Raw genomic sequence first — 22,793 nt, forward strand, 5'->3', positions numbered from 1 at the left:
AAGCCACGTGTTGGGAGTGAACCCGTCTCATGACATTCCAAAGCTTTAACCCAACCAACCTAAGTCTGACATAAACCACAAGCCACGGTGATGAAGCTCATGATCCTTGGTTTTCAAACCATCAGTTTCAAATGATTCACCATCTTATAATCACTGATGTTAAGATGTGCTCCAACAAGGGATTAAATCAGGGGCTCAGTCTCTGAGCCTCGCCTGACTGTGTGTCGTGTAGCCTGGATGTGTAGACAGACAGATCACACAGTTCACCACTGGGTTGCTTTGGTCTGGTTTGATTATTATAAGTCAGTGTGGTAACTTGGGACATTGCTGGACTGTGATATTCTAGCCAACCGTCTAGATAATCAGTCAAGAGTGACAAAAAAACAACCAGCCCTTCATTTGGCAAACACATGTTCATGTAGATGATACTTTATTATTATTATTATTATTATAAATACTTTTTATATGTAATAGTTTCATTTTCACATTCACACACTGTCTTTAATCTGTTTCAAGAAGGTTGCAACTACATCTTCTGTTGACGGTCCACAAGCCACGGGCTCAGACTCAACAACAGCCTTCTCAGCAACCGTCACGACTGGTTCATGTTTATAAATGACTGGTCCACCACGGAAGTGAGCCTTATCCCGTGATGCTGTGGCTAAATCCTCGGTGGCCTGATGCTGGGCTTGTAGGGCAGCCGTGAAACTGCCAGGCTGGTAGGGCTGAGCCAGGACATCGGGAACACCACCACACACAGCCGGGGTCTCACTGTCCTCGTTCTGGACAAGACGAGTGTCCAGAACTGATGTCCGTGGGACGAAAATAGGCTTTTCCTGCACATCTGTTCCAAAAGTTCCTGAACTGTATGTGTGTGGTGTTGGATAGGAAGATGGAGTTGAAGCGTCGTCTGCTCCCATCTCTGTCCCATAAGATGACCGTGGAGGTCCCAATGCGACACCAGGCGGTGGGGGAGGGAGTGAGGTGTTCTGTGGATGGATTGAGGTGGCTGGAGGTGGGACATAGTTGTTAGGGGGTGGGACATAGGTGTCGGGTGGATGGCCAAAGGTATTTGGGGGGGGAACTGAGATGTTCGGGAACTGAAGACCGACATGTGCCGTGGCTGACTCAGGAGGACAGACATCATGACTGGGATACAAGGATGAGCTTGGGGGAACCGGAGGCTGGATGCCCCACTGGGGAGGTGGCTGGAACCCAGGGGGAGGAACAGAGAAGTCTGGGGGTAAGACAAAGCCAGGTGGTGCCCCTGGAGGTTTATGAATCATGCTATTCTTCAAAATTTCTCCATCCTTTTTGTTGTCTTCCTGTGTACAGTCTGTTTTCCTGATGTTAGTTGGTAGAGGTATTTCACTCACATCAACGATACCTGGTTGACGTTTAGTTTCTATACTTTCTCTGGTCAGTATGACAGTTTTTGGTTTAAAGTCTGCATCAGAAATATTGTAGTGTTTGCTGATGGTAGATTTTTTTCTTTGGTGGTTGTCTATCTTGAGGGGAGTCAAAGTATGCAGATGGTGGCGCGAACTCATCCAGCCGTTCATCCCGGCGCTGCGAGAAATATCTCTCTTCCTTGAAGGCGAGGGTTTCTGACAGGAAAGAATAATGTTGATTATCAAATTTCAAGACACAATCACCACAGAATATGTATAAGTCTGGAAGCTACTTGCAGTCCTCACACAAAAATTACAATCAGCACAGTACTTCCAATGTGTCTACAGTCAATACAGAACTGGCTAAAATGATTTGACAATTGGAAATATTGTCAATAGGACAATAGTTTTGTCTGTCTGTCTGTGTCTGTCTGTCCATCTGTGAGTGTGTCTGTCTGTGTGTCTGTGAGTGCATGCATGCATGTCTGTGAGTGCATGCTTGTGTGCTTGCGTGTGTGTCTGTGAGTGCATGCGTGTGCTTGCGTGTGTATCTGTGAGTGTGTCTGTGTGTGTGTCTGTGACTGTCTGTGTGTGTGTCTGTGACTGTGTCAGTCTGTCCATCTGTGAGTGCATGCGTGCGTGCATGCAATCAATATACAACACTCACTCTCTTTGCCCTTGTCCCACTCCCTCTCGGGCGCCTCCTTCTTCCAGCTGTCATCCCGTTTAAGAGGCTCAATCTCAGCGTTATCCTGTTTCACCTCCTTCCTCTCTGGTACCCGTCTCTGTCCAGATAGCATCTCCTCCAACCTGGGTCCAATCTCTTCCTCCTCTGAGGCTTCAATAAGAACGTTTCAGATGTGGATTACAAGCAAATTTGATAGGTATCAGAATGGGATAGACATTGATGTTATTAAACAGGTAGAATGGATTGGACAGCATGCTGCAGTCTCATCATCTAGTAAAATAGGATTGTATCCAAAAAGCCTTCTCTTTGTATATCAATATTTTTCTTGATGAACATCTTATGTGGAAATTCAGCCTGGTGAAACAGACACTGCATTAACTATATCTTAGTTTCATAAGGGGGGCAGACACTGCATTAACTATATCTTAGTTTCATTAGTGGGGCAGACACTGCATTAACTATATCTTAGTTTCATTAGTGGGGCAGACACTGCATCAACTATATTTTAGTTTCATAAGGGGGGCAGACACTGCATTAACTATATCTCAGTTTCATTAGTGGGGCAGACACTGCATTAACTATATCTCAGTTTCATTAGTGGGGCAGACACTGCATTAACTATATCTTAGTTTCATTAGTGGGGCAGACACTGCATTAACTATATTTTAGTTTCATAAGGGGGACAGACACTGCATTAACTATATCTTAGTTTCATTAGTGGGGCAGACACTGCATTAACTATATTTTAGTTTCATAAGGGGGGCAGACACTGCATTAACTATATCTTAGTTTCATTAGTGGGGCAGACACTGCATTAACTATATTTTAGTTTCATAAGGGGGGCAGACACTGCATTAACTATATCTTAGTTTCATTAGTGGGGCAGACACTGCATTAACTATATTTTAGTTTCATAAGGGGGGCAGACACTGCATTAACTATATCTCAGTTTCATTAGTGGGGCAGACACTGCATTAACTATATCTCAGTTTTATTAGTGGGGCAGACACTGCATTAACTATATCTTAGTTTCATTAGCGGGGCAGACACTGCAGTTAGACATGCACTGACACAATCGGAGTATTGTTAATTAAACCCAACTCACTCACTCACTCACTGGCATCAAACCCAACTCACTCACTCACTGGCATCAAACCCAACTCACTCACTCTTCAATAATTATTAGAACTTCTGTGTACTTTCTTCACGTTCTTTGAACCAGATCTAATCAGTTGTCAGTAAAGAATCTACACTGATCTGTCTCATGTCAGAGCATTCAGAATAGAAATTTGGTCGTCCTTACTGACAAAGTCGTTCACGTAAAACAGTACGATATTGTTTTCTATCCACTAGAATAAAAGTTTGAAGAAAGTGTAACCTGTAGATAAGCCGACCCCCTTCTACAGACTGCAACTTTTGGGGCCTCAAAATTTGGATTATACAGGGTAATATATGGTAGATTAAACCATAGGAGCAAACACACATACTATTGACCATTATGCTCAAACAGTTATACCTTCTCATAAAAACAGGTAGAGTCATCTGTAAACTAAGAAAACAAATTAGTTTGGTCAGTAAATCATAAATGTCACCTGGCTCTTCAGCTAGTGGCACCCCCTCCTTCAGTCTTCGTCTCTGTTTGACCTTGGCCAGTCGAGCATCCAACATGGCCTTTCTCTTCTCTTTGAGCCTCTCTCGTCGACCTCGCTCATCTTTCGTCTATAACACATAAGTAGCCAGTCTATGACAGTATCAAACACAACAACATCAGTAGTTTCAACTTACCCAAAGTGTTACAACTTCTCAATACTTGCATATAAGTATTCATAAAGCTGATTGGATTGTTAAAGCAATAAGAAGCCATACAGTTGAATTACTAAAATTGGGAAAGTCGTGCGTCAATGTGACAATTCATTCACATTTTTATAAAGTGGCACATAATAAACACATGTTCTCAATAAGACATTCAACAACATTACTCAACTTCTCGCCAATCTTTTACCAGAAATCACTCCTGTACATTGTATGTCAACTGTCTATATATTGATTGGTGGGGCCAAGCTAACCCAGTGATTAGTGTTTCAGTCATATCATAATCAACCGTCACAACCTCGTTCTCCACAAGGGGCGGTGGGGTAGCTTAGTGGTTAAAAGTGTTGGCTTGTCATACCGAAGACCTGGGTTCGATTCCCCACATGGGTACAGTGTGTGAAGCCCATTTCTGGTGTCCCCCCGTGATATTGCTGGAATATTGCTAAAAGCAGTGTAAAACTAAACTCAGTCAGTCAGTCGTTCTCCACAAGGGGCAGTGGGGTAGCTTAGTGGTTAAAAGTGTTGGCTTGTCATACCGAAGACCTGGGTTCGATTCCCCACATGGGTACAGTGTGTAAAGCCCATTTCTGGTGTCCCCCGTGATATTGCTGGAATATTGCTAAAAGCAGTATAAAACTAAACTCAGTCAGTCAGTCGTTCTCCACAAGGGGCGGTGGGTTAGCTTAGTGGTTAAAAGTGTTGGCTTGTCATACCGAAGACCTGGGTTGATTCCCCACATGGGTACAGTGTGTGAAGCCCATTTCTGGTGTCCCCCGTGATATTGCTGGAATATTGCTAAAAGCAGTATAAAACTAAACTCAGTCAGTCAGTCGTTCTCCACAAGGGGCGGTGGGTTAGCTTAGTGGTTAAAAGTGTTGGCTTGTCATACCGAAGACCTGGGTTCGATTCCCCACATGGGTACAGTGTGTGAAGCCCATTTCTGGTGTCCCCATTGATATTGCTGGAATATTGCTAAAAGCAGTGTAAAACTAAACTCAGTCAGTCAGTCTTTCTCCATGTAACGGTCGACGGGGTGGCTGGAGAGGTATTTACTACGACAATGTGGGTATGTGGATCACTCTCTTCCAGCCACGGCAACACAACAGTTTTAACTAGTAAATGATTTCACAAGTCATAAAAGTTACCAACAGCAAATTTATTATAAACAATAGCAAACTTCTAACAGTAAAGACAATATGCAATCACGCCGCCCAAAGCGTTACTCTACAAGTTATAAGGTACAGTACAATTATATATAGTTACAACAGTAGAAAGATTTTACATGCTTCTGCGGTATAGTGCCTCCGGCAAGCGGTGTAAACTTACATGTTATTCAGGGTTTTCTTCCCTACGATCGAGATGCAACCATCCAACTCTCAGTGATTCGTCTGTCTCTCTCAACCGTTAATCGGAGAATCTCTCATCCCCGTTATTTCTATTGTGACGTAAAATCCTAGATCTGAAACCTTCTAAAACACCAGCTATGGCGTCACAACATGGCGGCCCATGCCGAGCGTAGCTTACCTGAGGCAGCACAAGTCAACACCAAAGTGGCTACATACATGCAGCCACATCAGGTAGACTGATGGAGCGAGGTTAAGAGATGGCTTGGATCTGTTTTACATACTAATTCCAGCGGTATGAGCTCTCGTAATCTAAAGATCACGGTAAACTATATGTTGCAGTGCACTGTACGGAACAACACTACATGGACAGTGTAACTGATACAGCTGGGAATTAGTATACCCAAAATCGTCATAAGTAGTAAAGATATCTATATAGGGTAATTATTATCGATTACCCTGTGCATTTACAATATCCCTCTTTTATTCTTAAATCGTCTCGATTTACTGACATAAGAGGATATACATATATACAGCGGTATGGTAATTATGATATATATACAGTACATTCATACAGATAATAATACTGGCATAATGTGGAATTCATATAGCATACAATCAATAAAACTTACCTACTTACCATTCCCAAGAATTGTTCTCAATCATCACAAATATACATATATCTTCCACAGTTCCAGAATAAATACAGTTCAAAACAGTAAGGTCCACACAGTTCAGCAGATCCACAGATAGTTCCAGAGATCAGGAGATAGTTCCAGAGATATCCAGAGATAGTTCCAGAGATATCCAGAGATAGTTCCAGAGTTGCTAAGTATAACGGCAGCTTACTTGGTCATTATTCGGATGTAGGCATCAGCTTGTCTGCGCAAAAGTTAACTGCTCGTTGAACCGTCTATCCTCTGCCTCGTGAAGGACAGCCATAGCTTCTCTGCCAGACCCGGATGAAATCATCCAGTGTCGGTCTGGTCAGAGAATGTCGAAGGTGGTAGGCCAGCTCGGAACTGACCTGGCTATCTGTCTCTCCAACTGGGAAACCTGACATTTCAGCCTGTATCTCAAGCTGGGCCCGATCATAGGCCAGTTCCCACTGGTTCGGAAATAACCTCACCAGCGGAAACTGGTCTACTCACTTTCTCAGTCGGCTCAGGGCGGACTGGACATCTACTAGTTCTGCTGGTAACTCCTTCTGTGTTGATTGGGAAGGTGCCGGTGTAACTTTGGCTGCCTTCTTTGACTTCGAGCGGGAAGGTCCATTTCCCTGGGTCCATGAACCCCTTGTTAGCGTTTGCCACAGTTGTCCTAGCCTTCCTGCAAGCCTGTATCATGTTCTTTGGGTTGGCCAGCTTGCTGGTGTGATGCCTCATATAGTGCGGGTCAAGTCCGGGAACATATGGTAGGTCGCTCGGCAATCCAGGACAGGACAATGGAAGATGGTCAACTGGGGCCTATGTCTCATTGTCCAGTGGCTGAAATGCGGAAAAGTGTGTGAATATGCTTCTCTCCGGACATGCGGGCAATCCATTCCAGACTGGAAATGTATATCCTGCTCTGCTTCTGCGGAAGGTCCATGTTTGTGTCGATGGTTGTGTTCTCATCCAGGATGAGCACCTCCTCCTGGGGAGGGTGAGGTGACAGATTTTTAGGTCCTGAAGATTAGAATTTACATATTACATAGTAGGTAGGATGATATAATATAAAAATGTTTGTTATGAGCGGGCAACAAGAGAGAGAGATCCATTCCCAATGTTATTCCAACAACAACATGTCTTTTTAGGCTTTAGGGTACTATTGGTTGATCCATCATCTACAATTTAGTCTAAGCTATTAAGCCTATGAACCAGTCATTCTATTTCCTCAATCAACTAATTTCTATCAGACAGCGTCCAACACGCCTAAATTTTAAATCTTGATAGATATCTAGATAACTGAATATACAGAATTCATAAGTGGCGTCAGCAATTCATATCTTCTCTTAAGTTTACACCCCACTATTATCAAATGGGTATAATGTTTTTATCTCAGTGTTTCAGGACAATGGACCATAGAGGCAGTGAACTCAAGCATTCTGCTTGGGAATGGAACCAGTTTGGTGGTTCCTTCCTAGGTATGGCAGTAGAAGCGGTCTACATGAACCACCGGGGAGGATTGTTGATGTCGTTTTGAATGGCGCGGTAGGTGATGTCATCAATCACCTTGGTGACAACCCAACCTTTCGACCATTTTGGAGTCAGTTTATAACTTAACTTGGTACTTCTGTGGGGGTTATACAACCACACAGGTTGACCAACTTTAAGTCGTGACTCTCTCTTGTTCCAACATCATAGCGCTTCTTTCGCACCTCTGAAGGCTTAAGTGCTTTCGTGCCGATTCGAAAAGCTTTTTCCAACTGCTGCTTGACCTCCTCTACATACTCATCCCTGGTGAGCTGCTGGTCATTAGGATCACCAGTAACCAGGTGGAAGGGCATGCGCTTGCTTTACCTAACATGAGTTTGTTTGGGGTTTGGCCAGTTGACTCATGCTTTGAGCTTCTGTATGCCACCATCACAAAGGGAAGATGTTTGTCCCAATATCATGGTTTTCGTCTGTATATATGCTCAACATGGCAGCTAGGGTACGATTGAAGCATTTCGACCTGGCCATTTGCCTGAGGTCGGAGAGAAGTGGTTCTTGTTTTCACCACTCTAACAATTTGCATAGTTCCTGGAACAAATTGGCTTCATACTGCCTACCCTGATCACTATGTATGAATTTAGGGGTACCATAACGACACACCCACTCCTCAACAATTTTGCTTGGCCACTGTCTTTGCCTCAATATTTGGGATGGCAAAGGCTTCTGTCCACTTAGTGAGCGAGTCAGTAACAACAAGTATATACTTGTTGCCAGCTGATGTGCGGTCCATTGGACCCATGATGTCAGTGGTTAGTCTCTCCATTGGGGAGCGGTGGTATACTCCTTCATAGGAGCTTTTTGTTTCCTTGGACTCTTCCTGGCGACACACTTGTCACACTGAAGGCAGTGATCTCGGACAGCCATCTTCATCCCTACCCAGTAGTAGGACTGCTCAGCTTTGGTGAATGTCTTCAGGGACGCCAAGATGCCCTCCTAAAGGTGAGTTATGACAAGCTTCAAGGACTGCTCTCGTCTGATGGATGGTATAACTATTTGCCATCGCCACTCCTTTCCATCGTTGCTCTCCCATCTCCTATGCAACACACCTTGCCTAACTGACAAACGGTGGAACTGACCCCATAGGGCTTTGCATGCTTCAGACAGTGCAGAAACTGCCTCCCACTCGGGGGCTTTGTTTTGTTGTCTAGCTTTCAAAATTGGGCTGATATCTGGGTCTTGAGCTGCAACTCTCTCATCTCTTCACAACTGAAACCCATATCCTTTTGTTTTGCAGATTGGGATCTGGTGATAGCAGAACAGAAAGCCTTGATGTCAGGAACCTCTACACTGCATGGTCCGTCCACTCTCCTGCATTGTGGGCATTGCTCACAGGGACGACGGCTCAAGGCATCAGCATTCCAATGTTTCCTGCCAGGTCGGTGAACCTCGGTCAAATCATAATTACCAAGTTCTTGAAGCCAACGAGCCATTTGGTTCACTGGTCGCTTTATTCGCTTGGCCCAGACTACCGCTCAGAGTTGTCTGTTCTCACAGTCACTGGCCTGCCAAAGACATAGGGATGCCAGTACCGACATGCTGTAACCACAGCTAGGAGCACCCGTGTAACACAGTAGTTTTTCTCTGCCGGGGTGAGACACTTGCTGTAATAACCTAAAACCACTTCCCTGCCATTCTGATCTTGGGACAGGACTGCTCCAATTCCCTCACCGAGGCATCTGTGTCCAAGGTCATGGCACCTTCCTGGGCAGGAAAACCAAGTATGGGTGCTGAGGTGAGAGCCTCTTTCAGATTCATGAATGCTCGGTCAGTACACTCAGTCCACTCAAAAACAACTGAGGGACTGGTAAGCAAGGTAAGGGTCTTGCAATTCTAGAGAAGTCTTTGATAAATCTCCGATAATAGTTTGCAAGCCCCAGGAATCGTAAAATCTCTTTATGAGATCTAGGAGTAGGCCACAATCTAACAGAGTTTATTTTCTCTGGCTGGGTGTGAACCCGTCAGCCAGCGAAATTACATGGCCGAAAGTTGACTTTCTCTCTGAAGAGATGACACTTTTAGGCTTTAACTTTTAAACCTGCTACAGTCAGCCTGTCCCAAACAGATTTTAGTCGTAAAAGTGCCTCATCAAAGGAATTTGCAAAGACAATTATATCGTCAAGAAAACAGAGACATTCACTCCACTGTAAGCCTCTCAGGACTGTTTCCATTAGTCTCTCAAAAACACTCGGAGCATTACAAAGTCCGAATGGGAGGACATTCCACTCGTAGAGTCCTGAACAGTGACAAAAGCTGTTTTCTCTCGATCTCGAGGGTCCATCTCCACTTGCCAGTAGCCTGCTTGAAGGTCCATCGTGCAGAACATGGTTGCCCTCCTAGACAGTCAATACAATCGCCTATTCGAGGAAGGGGATAGCTGTCCTAACGAGAAACACCATTGAGCATCCTAAAATCACAGCAATATCTCCAACGACCATCAGCTGCACTAATACCGTTGGGGAAGACCAAGGACTATTCGATTGGCGAATAACGCCTTGCTCTAACATTCGGGCAACCTCTTTCTCCTCCGGCTTCTTGCTTAGCAAGAGTTTGGCGGCGATGGAGCTTGCTTGATGGGTTTAGCATCCCCAGTATCGATACAGTGTTTCACCAGACCTGTACGACCTAGGTCATCATCGTTCTTAGCAAAAATATCTCTGTAAGTATACAGGAGATCTCTGAGTTTTTCCTGTTGTTCCAGGGTAAGATTATCTTGGCTTCTCTCGAACAAATCTACTAAGTGTTCGGGAACCTCGGGATTTGCAACCCTAACCTTAGAAACTCTCTTTGGGATTATGGTAGGTTCTATGACTTTAGTCCCATAACATTGACCTATAATTCTCCCCTTAGTTAAAGTGTATTAAGCTGTCTAAAACATTAATGACTTTAACTGTGGCTGCTTTAGTTTCATTATGAACTATGGAGTTACTCATCATTAAACCTTATTGTAAAAGTATGTCTTTACAGGGTTCAACAAGGACTGAGGATGGTTTTGATTAACTCCGGCAAGGAAACTTGGACGTAGGAAGCGGAGTGAGGTGGTAGGTGAGCGTCATCAGCAATGCTGACAGTGGTTTCTGATCCAACCATTGGCAACCAACTGCCAAGCAACCGGAGTTCGACCCAGCGGCGTCAATCAGACCCTCAAGTCTCTCCAACACATCTACTCCAAGAATACCATCACATTCATGGGAATTATCCACCTCTGCAATCAGGAATTCCTCCACAGTGGGGTAAATATCATCACTCACATGAACAGGTGCTTGAAAAGACCATGGGCTTTAAACAGACTTCCATTTACAGCTTCAAGCATGAAGTCCACGGAACTGACAGCTACAGATGAAGACAATCGTTTACTCGTGACAGGGGACACTAGAGATACCTGGCTACCGGTATCCACTAGCAGGGTGAAGTAAGCCTTTCCAATCTTAAGACTGACAAGTTGGCCTTTATCGCCAATATTGAAACAGGCTCGGAAATTGGCCTTGACAGGAATCGGGTCAGATGGAGTGAGTGTTGAAGGAGTTGTCCCCTTGATCAGAAACCAAACAAATCTCTCCCTCGATATGACCTCTTGTTTTGTTATTTTAGGATTTGCGGCTCCATTTTTATCAGACTCCACCAAATCCGACCTAAACCCGGAAGGTGGGTGATCGGTTTCCCGATTGCTCGGTAATGTGGCATTTACTTGGACATTCGGATGCCCAGTGTCCAGTCCCACTGCATTTATAACAGGTACTGGAGTGTCTGCCTGTACTCGGTGAACCAGAGAGGAGTGCCTGTTCCCCTGATCTTTTTTTCTCTCGGGAAAAAGATTGATGATACTCTGAACCATTGACATGTTTATTCTTATCTCCAGATCTTTGGTGACCTGGGCTGCCTCTAGACTGATACTGGTGGCGTCTTGAATACGACTGCTGCTGCTGTACAGAGGCCAATCGTTCAACTGTCTTCTGAAGCTCCGACAATTGATCAGTCAACATCTTAAAAACGCTGGTCCTCTGAATCCTCCTCCGCTTGAAGTGAACTCTTCTCCCAGAAGAAGGATGAGGACTGAGAGCTCTCACCGGTTTGTTCTGACGGGCTTCCCTACGATGGACTCGTACATCTCAGCAACATCAACTGCCTCTTGAAGTGTACTGACCCCACGGTCCATGAATCGAAGTCGTAATTCCTTCCCTACAGCTCTCTTGAGCAGCATCAAAAGCAAATCTTTCTTGTAGTTCATCACGACAAATCGGGTAAGCACCTTGAGCAAGACACCAGATTTCATCACGCCATAAATCAGCAATTCGTTCTCCTGGCTGGCGAACACGGGTGAGCAATTCTTCTTGCCTCACATCCCGGAAGAGCTAGCTATATATCTTCTTCTCAAACATTGAGAGAGCCACAAAAAATCACATCTTTGTCTCTCAGGTAAGCCAGAATAGAATTTCTGAGCTACACCCTCCAAAGCGCAACCCATCATCTGGGCGGCTTGAGCATTACTCCAGTCGGACTGGGCTGCAAGGTTTGAGAACTGTGACTCAAACACACGGTAATCACCGGTACCATTAAATTTTGGCAGCTGAAGCGAAATTCTTCCCACAGAATTATTCTTAGCAGAAGCGATCTAGAGAATCAATTCTCTGTGATAGACTTATCATGCAGCTTGACAGCTGTGACACAAGACCCAATAAGTTTGAATCTGAGCTCACCATGGCAGGTGGTGTGTTTGGTGGTGGTACAGGTTCAACAAAAGATTGTCTATGAACAGGAGAATTGTTCATGTAACCTGGGGAGAATGTTCCCGAATTTAACTCAGAGTTTAACTCTGGATTGATTTGCATCCGGCGAGAGCGTAAGTTTCCAGCAGGACCATCAAAGGATCAGCACTACTCAAAGGACTTGCCATGACTAATATATTCAGTACTATACAAATGATTTAATAAAACTACAAATTACTCACTATATTACTTGACATTTATAATAAATTAATTTACTAGTCACAATTTACTAGGTGATCCAAAATGGATCCCACCGCTGCCACCATAAAACTGTAGCGGATTCGACGGGTGGCTGGAGAGGTATTTACTACGACAATGTGGGTATGTGGATCACTCTCTTCCAGCCACGGCAACACAACAGTTTTAACTAGTAAATGATTTCACAAGTCATAAAAGTTACCAACAGCAAATTTATTATAAACAATAGCAAACTTCTAACAGTAAAGACAATATGCAATCACGCCGCCCAAAGCGTTACTCTACAAGTTATAAGGTACAGTACAATTATATATAGTTACAACAGTAGAAAGATTTTACATGCGGCTTCTGCGATAGTATAGTGCCTCCGGCAAGCAGGGTGTAAACTTACATGTTATTCAGGGTTTTCTTCCCTCACGATCGAGATGCAACCATCCAACTCTCAGTGATTCGTCTGTCTCTCAACCGTTAATCGAGAATCTCTCATCCCGTTATTTCTATTGTGACGTAAAATCCTAGATACGAAACCTTCTAAAACACACCTCGCTATGGCGTCACAACATGGCGGCCCATGCCGAGGCGTAGCTTACCTGAGGCAGCACAAGTCAACACCAAAGTAAGCTACATACATTACATACATCAGGTAGACTGATGGAGCGAGGTTAAGAGATGGCTTGGATCTGTTTTACATACTAATTCCAACGGTATGAGCTCTCGTAATCTAAAGATCACGGTAAACTATATGTTGCAGTGCACTGGCACGGAACAACACTACATGGACAGTGTAACTGATACCGCGGGAATTAGTATACCCAAAATACGTCATAAGTAGTAAAGATATCTATATAGGGTAATTATTATCGATTACCCTGTACATTACACTCCACAAGGGGCGGTGGGGTAGCTTAGTGGTTAAAAGTGTTGGCTTGTCATACCGAAGACCTGGGTTCGATTCCCCACATGGGTACAGTGTGTGAAGCCCATTTCTGGTGTCCCCCCCATGATATTGCTGGAATATTGCTAAAAGCGGTGTAAAACTAAACTCAGTCAGTCAGTCGTTCTCCACAAGGGGCGGTGGGGTAGCTTAGTGGTTAAAAGTGTTGGCTTGTCAAACCGAAGACCCGGGTTCGATTCCCCACATGGGTACAGTGTGTGAAGCCCATTTCTGGTGTCCCCCCCGTGATATTGCTGGAATATTGCTAAAAGCGGCGTAAAGCCCAATTCACTCACTCATCTTCCACAAAAGCCACACTACTAGTACTGTTGAAGTACTAGCAAAATTCCCACATCAGCAACACTGCTCTAGGATTTCTAGGAAACATGTCTCCAAAATGAAAAGCAGCACAGGCCCTCAGGCTTGTAAGAGGTCTTAAGGTTAGTAGCACAGGGGCTGCCCGAAACCAGGCAGTCGGAGCTCAAAAGGAAGCAGGATCCAGGGCCACCGGACCCAGTGGAAGGAACAGATGTCGCAAACCACAACTGGTATATCTGATACTGAATTAATGTATTAATTTGTCTCCCTACATGAGTGCAATGCTTAAGGTCATTTCTGACAGCAAGTGCATTTAATCACCTCTTGCAACAAGCATAGGTTGCTGGGGTACTGTCGGTTCTGATCCCCACAGCTGTGATGACAAACTGTAGAGCTTAGAGTCAAGGAAAAATTATCTCCACTTTGGGCAGCATTTTTATTTTCTGTGTTTCTCATCGTCCGGCCAACCTGTCTAATTTTTATAAAGTTTGTCCTTTTTTTCCCCTTGACCCATGTTCAGAACTTGGTGGCTATGTTACAGACATGAAACAAAAATGATGCCCTTTCTAAGTATACATCATCATGACATTTGACTGTTTTGAGTCAGGTCCCAGTACAGCAATGGTTAATAGCATGAACATCAATCTTCAACAACACAGGCAGCAATCTCTGTTGGTATGACCAGCCGGTAGACGGAGCCAATGACCTTTCACTTTCTGGGCAGAACCTACAAACCTATGGAGATGTCTGGAGTTCGAAGTATCACCACAGACCCTGACAGATCCCAATCCCCATGAACATCTCGGTTAGAATTGGTTTTCAGTCACGCTTGTCATAAGAGGCGACTAACAGGATCAAGTGGTCAGACTCACTGACTTGGTTGACACATGTCATCATATCCCTATATCCCATCGTACATTGATGCTCATGCTGTTGATCACTGGTTTGTATGGTCCAGACTCGATTATTTACGGACATACGTCGTATAGGTGGAACACTGCTGAGTGCAGTGTTAACCAACCAACCAACCAATCATACAGAAAGATGGGCTATAACAGGCATCTTCACAGTTAAGGCATTTCATCTACCTGATCCCTCAGCTCGTTCAATGCATCCATCTGTTCCTGACGTTTCTCTGTGTCCTTGTCAAACTGGTAGAATCCAACTCCATGGGTTCGGATCTCTACAACAAGCAAATAAACCTCAATAACAAATCCACAAACCATGACCGGATGGAACATTATGAACTCAACCCTGACAGCAGTACTTAGCAATGTTAATAAAGTGACTTAAGCTCCAACAGTATCTAGTTCAGCATGTCAGCTTAATGTGGAAATTAAACAACAATAGATGCCTAACGTCATGCAGGTCATAGATGTCTGCCACCCACAAGTAATGATGCAACACCATCCTGGTAAACGTATGGCAAATGAACATGGGTGGGAGCCCACAAACCAAGAATCAAATCATAGGGCTTCAACGAGTCCATTTTTCTTGGACTCGAGTACTCGAGGGGTGAGACTCGACTCGGACCCGAGTACTCGAAATTCATACCTTTCAAGCAAACAATAGCGTAACTTGCATGACATGTGTTCCGATCACACAAGTGAACACTTACTTCATTCCGACTTTATATCGTTATGTGACTAACATTTCCCATTGGTCAGAATCAGTATTTGGATGTTTACTTGACAAATGTTTTTTTCATCGTACTTCTTGTACTGCCTGCAAAACGCAGTGATATACCGCACAGGCGGCATTTGGTTATTTTTCTCTTTTCTCTATCCAGATCAAGATACGCCCATACATTTGATTTTTTATCTTTCTCCATGTCTATCAATTGTCAAGATAGTTACCTTATCATTTTAAGAAGTGAAATTTCAAACGATGTATAATATTTACTCTCATCTGCAGACTTGTAACAACTAATACCATACAGCCACACCGTGTGAGGAGTAAACTATTTAATCTAGGTGTTAATAAAAACATTATCAGATGGGTTAAAGAATTCAGGGTACATAGAACTCAGTATGTCAGTGTCAATGGCTATCAATCTTCTTTTCTCTCAACCTCTACTGCAGAACCAAATGGCTGTGTTCCTTCATCCGTACTCTTCGTTTTGTATACCAATGACTGTTACTTGTCAATATATGACGTGTTTACTGTGAAATTCGCAGATGACGCCACTGTTACTGGCCTAATTTCTGATTCTGAACATTATTATCGTCAAGGCATTGACAAAACCGTAATGACAGTTTTTTATCAAACCTTTATTCAAAGTGTGTTGACCTACAATTTTCTATGTTGGTATGGGGGTCTGTCTCATTGCAACAAAAACAAGCTTTTCAAAATTGTTAATACTGCTTGCAAAATTTCTGGGGTGTCTTTCAAGTATATTCCCTTTATCTATGAGCGCCAGATTGTCACAAAGGCAACTAAAATTAGATTTGATAGTTGACATATTTGATCTCACCATTTTGAACTACTTCCTTCTGGACGCTGCTGTCGATTACCTTCCCTCAAAACAGAGTTCGACAGTCTTTCATACCATCAAGTATTCGTGAATGCAACAAATATTTTGAATCACCATCACGTGATTACAACTAGAATTATTCAGCCTCTTTACCTATGTGGTTAATTGAATTATATCATGTCAGTTTTATTGTGTAAATAGCATTCGTTTTGAGCATGTAATTATTGTGTATATTTTTGTGAACTGTGTATATATTCATATTGAGACAGTTGGATGTATAAGAATTTCCTCCGGGATAATAAAGTTATATCTTATCTTAATATTAGACGTTAACGGCCGCTCATGCTTAGCACATGGCAGACAGTCTGTCAACGTCAATAATTCGAGTTATCTCCCCTTTTCGAGTCCTCGAGTCCTTGAAAATGGACTCGAGTCCAGCTAAACCCGACTCGTCCTCGAGTACTCGAGTACCCGTGGAAGCCCCACTGGATATGATGTTTATTCCATCACCTACCCTCTGACTTCAGCCTTGGATATGATGTTTATTCCATCACCTACCCTCTGACCTCTGACTTCAGCCTTGGATATGATGTTTATTCCATCACCTACCCTCTGACTTCAGCCCTCGATATGATGTTTATTCCATCACCTACCCTCTGACTTCAGCCCTGGATATGATGTTTATTCCATCACCTACCCTCTGACTTCAGCCCTGGATATGATGTTTATTCCATCACCTACCCTCTGACTTCAGCCCTGGATATGATGTTTATGCCATCACCTACCCTCTGACTTCAGCCCTGGATATGATGTTTATTCCATCACCTACCCTCTGACTTCAGCCATGTCCTTGTCCTGTTGGATCAACTGTGGCAAGTCTTTCTTCATACAGCGCCGAGATCTGCCAAGGGAGTCCGTGTAGTCCACCCTAGTGAAGACATTTCATCATATGTTCATGTATGTTACACAATCCTACAATAAAGTGTATCATAAATCTCTCTGTCATATTTGTTTGTCAGAGATCTGCCAAGGGAGTGTGTGTAGTCCACCTTAGTGAAGAGATTTCATCATATTTTCATGTTTGCTACACAATCCAATGATAAAGTCTATCACAAATCTCTCTGTCATATTTGTTGGTCTGTTTGTTGTCTAATGCCCCATTCTGCAATATTCCAGCTATATGGCAGCAATGGAATCTGGAGCACAGAATCCAGTGATCATGAAAGACATCAGACATTCCATTTCTTTTATTACCAACACAGCAGAAAATATTCTTGAAAGTTCAAGACCAAATAAAAATTTTAGATCTGGAGTGCTTAAACTCCTTCTTTTTATGTATTTACTGAAAAAATTAAGATGGAGTTGTCTTTTCATATTTCTTTTAAACTTTGGCATGTTTTGGGCATCATGTGTGAACATGTGGAGGCCATGAACTAAAAATATCAAAACTGTTTACTCCTTCAATTCATAGATGCTTCAGGGGACTGGGAATTTCTGAAAAATATTATTTGTTCTTGAAGATACTTGAAACGTTGGTCCTTCTCCAAATTTCATTAAAATTATGCATTCCCCTAAAGGTTTGAAAGATAGAATCTGTCCTCAGACAGAAAATTGTATGTATACTAGCCATGTTGGCAGTTCTACAAAGGAAATGCAGGTCCTTAAAATATTGTTTGGCTCTTATTTCAAAAACAAAATATGTTTTGAAGAGCTGACTGAAATTTATTGGTCTCCCTAAAAATTCAAGACCTTGACATAAATATTGAATGGACGGTCCCTAAACTCCTCACCACTCCTCCTGGGGGTCTGATGGTGGAGGAACAGGTTCAGACAGCATCTCTTCATCCTGTTTGTCTGATGGGAGTTGTCTCCCCTTGCTATTCTCTCTGTCTCTCGTCTCCACGATATTGTCGATAACCTTCTTCTGGAAATCAACAAGGAACACTCCACTGCCATCTTCCTCTGAAATACATAAAAGCAATGTTGAACTACTTGACGTTCACAACACTTGTTGATGGGTTGGTTACTTGATGAACAAGACAGTATTTGGGTCACAATGTTTATTGCATACTGGGCTGATCGTTACAACTCAAGGGAGATTACTCCACCATTGGCATTTACCAAGGGTATTATGTGATAGGCTCACTGCCTTTAAACAAATGTTAAGCACAACAACAGGTTGAATGTAAGCCTCATGCATCAAAATACACTACTGGAAGAAGTTAAATAACTCCAGTTTCTTTCATTTGACTGAAAAATTTACCCATATGTCTTTACGAGTATTATTTGATTGCCAGTTCAACTTCTTTTGCAAACCGAGGACTTCTTTTTGAGGAGTGTATTTGCAAACCGATATACACATATCTTACAGAATAAAACAGATAACTTCTTTTGAGGAGTGTATTTGCAAACCGATATACACATATCTTACAGAATAAAACAGATAACTTCTTTTGAGGAGTGTATTTGCAAACCGATATACACATATCTTACAGAATAAAACAGATAACTTCTTTTGAGGAGTGTATTTGCAAACCGATATACACATATCTTAAAGAATAAAATAGATATCTTCTTTTGAGGAGTGTATTTGCAAACCCGATATACACATATGTTACAGAATAAAACAGATAACTTCTTTTGAGGAGTGTATTTGCAAACCGATATACACATATCTTAAAGAATAAAACAGATAACTTCTTTTGAGGAGTGTATTTGCAAACCGATATACACATATCTTACAGAATAAAACAGATAACTTCTTTTGAGGAGTGTATTTGCAAACCGATATACACATATCTTACAGAATAAAACAGATAACTTCTTTTGAGGAGTGTATTTGCAAAACCGATATACACATATGTTAAAGAATAAAATAGATATCTTCTTTTTGAGGAGTGTATTTGCATACCGATATACACATATCTTACAGAATAAAACAGATAACTTCTTTTTTGAGGAGTGTATTTGCAAACCGATATACACATATCTTACAGAATAAAACAGATAACTTCTTTTGAGGAGTGTATTTGCAAACCGATATACACATATCTTACAGAATAAAACAGATAACTTCTTTTGAGTAGTACATGTATATTTGAATACTGATATATTTATTCTGTTTTGGTTTCTCTCACATGAAAATTATCTGAAAAAATGAAAAGGATATTTCGCTTTGCCAAAAGACATGGGTGGATGAACAGTTTTGTTTCTGCTAGAACAACATTTGGTCTGGTTTCACAGTGCCACTCATTAAAATATTAACACTGGAAAGTCAAATACATAATAACACTGTTCTATTTGACAAGGAAAGTCAAATACATAATTACATGATTTAAACATGATGTGCTGGGTTAAAATAATGCTTAGGGACGGTGGGGTAGCCTAATGGTTAAAGCGTTGGCTCGTCACGCCGAAGACCCGGGTTCGAATCCCCACATGGGCACAATGTGTGAAGCCCATTTCTGGTGTCCCCCGCCGTGATGTTGTTGAAATATTGCTAAAAGCGGCCTAAAACCAAACTCAGTCAGTCAGTCAGTCAGTCAGTCAGTCAGTCAGTAAAATAAAATACTTACCTGGAATTTCCGAACTGGAAGAGATCTTGTCATACAACTTGGCTTTGGCTTCTAAAGCTTTTCTGTTGAAGGACACAAGACAGATGAATCTAACACATTTCCTAACTCATCAAAGGTAGAAGGTGTGAATGGAAACACCTGGGGCCTACACAAAACAACAAAGTCAACACAACAAGTGCTTGTTTGTTTGTTGTTTAATGCCGCACTCAGCAATATTCCAGCTATATCGACTGTAAATAATCAAGTCTGGACCACACAATTCAGTGATCAACAGCATGAGCATCTATGTACGCTGTTGGGATACGATGACATGTGTCAACTAAATCAGTGAACCTGACCACCCGATCCCATTAGTCGCCCCTAACGACAAGCATGGGTTACTGAAGATCAATTCTAACCCGGATCTTCACGGGTCATGAATTTCAGACACTGTATCTAGTATCATGAGTATTGCATTAAAACAATGAATACAAATAAGTAAAATAAACTGTAACAGATGGATGAGGTGAAGTCACACTGACACTAAGCAGTATCAATCTATGAATTACCTGTCATCACAAGACAACAACAGAGAGGAAGTTTACAGAGCCGTTGACTTAAGAGAATTTATGAGCATGCTCAAAACACAAAGGTAAAAATACAATAAAATATATTTGTGTTGAATCATAATAAAACCTAAAGGAACTTTCTGTAAAGCTTTTCCATTAAGAATATGACACATCTTCTATCACAAATATGACTCATCTCATGTTTTCTTCTTTTTCTTATGCTACACGTGAAACCTCCATCAAAACCCCTGTGTGTGATGTCAGAGTGAGTGAGTTTAGTTTTATACCGCTTTTAGCAATATTCCAGCAATATCCCGGCGGGGGACACCAGAAATGGGCTTCACACATTTTGCCCATGTAGGGAATCGAACCCGGGTCTTCGGCATGACGAGCGAACGCTTTAACCACTAGGCTACCCCAACGCCCCGTGTGATGTCAGAGGTAGTAAGTATATGACCTCACCTTGACCTGACAAGTACATCTTCTTCCTCCACCTTCTCCGCCAGGTCCCGCTGTGCTCGTTCCAACACACCCTTATTCTTCTGACTGAACAGGTCAGGCTTAGTCTTGGGACAAGTAAATCAATCATGTCATACTCAAGTTGCCCACACCTAAGTTAAATTGAGTATTTGCAAATTTTTAAAGTACTATTTAATATTTTCTTTTTATTTGTGATGATTAAAACCATACCATACCATACCTCATAAACTATACTTATGTGAAATACATGGTGAATATGAATCATCGGTTCTGTTTAACTGTATATGTAAAGGATCAAAACCAAGGAGGAGATTTTGATCCTATAAGACCGACAACATGTACAATTTACATTTAAGCATTTTGTTGACAACAAAACAAGGCTTCAGTTGTTTATACTGTTGAAATCAACTGAGATGCGACTGGTAGCCAATACCTTGCCTCTGCACGCACTACCCATCTTGTTCAGAACACATGGTTTAAGCTGTAAGAGATGAACCCAACTGAACAACAGAGTGACGTCACTAGAGATTTATAAATTCTTATGAATGTCTAATAATTTTCATACCAAAATGTTAACTTTCCAGGTACTGGTATTGTAATGACTTTCATTGTGGTCGAACAGCACTCTTATGTAACTCTTTGTAACTGTATACTCCTGTGAATAGCACACTTCCTTCTCTCAAGTAAAGTTTGTCATTTACAGGATTCAGCTGTACTGACATAAGTTTCAGGTTACCTTTTCCTGAGTTCTTCCTTTGATCAGTGTTCCGGTTGTGTTCTTCAGCTGCTTGAACTCTTCATGCTTCCGATACAGCTCAGCTTTCAAATCTATCAGCTGTCAAATATAATACTACCAGTATAAATACTCCAATGGCAAAGTGAGTGAGTGAGTTCAGTTTCATGCCCTTTTTTACTTTTAGCAATATTCCAGCACTATCACAGCGGGGGACACCAGAAATGGTCTTCACACATTGTATCCAACATGCAATGAAAACAAGAAAGATTACGTGTATACCTCTCAAGTATAATTTATATTAATTTTTTATTCACTATTTATTTTTATGTAAACTCTAAGCACATTAGTGGTTTTATCACTAATGACAACATCAATTTCTTGTGACTGTGATATAATATTTTGCGTTTGTAACATGGTATCGAGTATTTAAAAAGATGAAAATGAAAGTCACACATGGCTTTATTCTTGAAAAACATGAGTTAACTTGTAAAGCTCCTAAAAAATACATGAAAAGGGACCCAATCCTGGATATTTCACACCCAAATTAAAAGTAGACTTATACCCCAATGCATAACATCAAGCACAACAAACATGCTTCACATATCTTAACATTTAAAGATGTTTTTCACTTTAAAATAAATCGACTAATACTCCTACATGTACTGACCACTTAGTATTTACAAGTATGACTGGCATCGTCTAGACCTTTTAATTTCATGGTTCACATATTCTTTTGTGAAAAACCCTTTTCCTAAGACAGTGAAATAATCGGAAACTGACACCCAATGCTTTGTGCTTCGGTCAGAAGGGTGTACCTATCGCATGCGGGATCTGTAAAACAACGGCAGATACTATAAGATACATTTTATTGGACAGATACAATTGTTTCTATCAGCTGCGATTGGTAAACAACAGTTGCAGACGATGACATTTGTAAGGTGCGCGAAAACTGGAGGTCTAGGGAAATGGGGAAAACTTACAGAGGAAGCATTCATGTTTGGCTTGGACGATTTTTCCATTTTGTCTAATGTGAGAAGTTACTCAGCACGCGTCATCTATACCACTGTCAAATAGGTAACACACACAGATGACACATAACTGTCATACGTCCAACGTCACTGAAAACCACAACAAGAAACGGAAGTTACGAATACATTTACGATATTTATCATTGTCGTACAATAACATTTGTTTTCATTTATTGTATTACTTCACCACAATTTCCAATGCAAGGGCGTCAATTGTCTTTTTAATGCGAGCAATATATATGTTAGTAATCATTATTTCAATACCGAAGATATTTTAAGAAAATGAGATGTCGTATATCTCTATCATCGAC

General features: G+C 41.9%; 1 protein-coding gene across 1 annotated transcript; it reads right to left on the bottom strand.

Annotated features, from left to right (window-relative positions):
* Nucleotides 1–413: 413 nt before the first annotated feature.
* On the bottom strand, nucleotides 414–22,596 carry LOC124274868 (coiled-coil domain-containing protein 174-like). The gene is given in 12 exon segments (XM_046710240.1): nucleotides 414–1,454; nucleotides 1,456–1,607; nucleotides 2,059–2,229; nucleotides 3,672–3,798; nucleotides 14,731–14,930; nucleotides 16,630–16,643; nucleotides 16,945–17,043; nucleotides 17,906–18,077; nucleotides 19,691–19,752; nucleotides 20,701–20,804; nucleotides 21,455–21,553; nucleotides 22,435–22,596. Coding segments are annotated over 12 exon segments (2,205 nt in total). The 5' UTR covers nucleotides 22,474–22,596; the 3' UTR covers nucleotides 414–488.
* Nucleotides 22,597–22,793: the final 197 nt, after the last annotated feature.

The sequence above is a fragment of the Haliotis rubra genome, unplaced genomic scaffold, assembly GCF_003918875.1.
Source record: "Haliotis rubra isolate DU_JTF1 unplaced genomic scaffold, ASM391887v1 Scf195, whole genome shotgun sequence".
NCBI lineage: Eukaryota > Metazoa > Mollusca > Gastropoda > Lepetellida > Haliotidae > Haliotis > Haliotis rubra.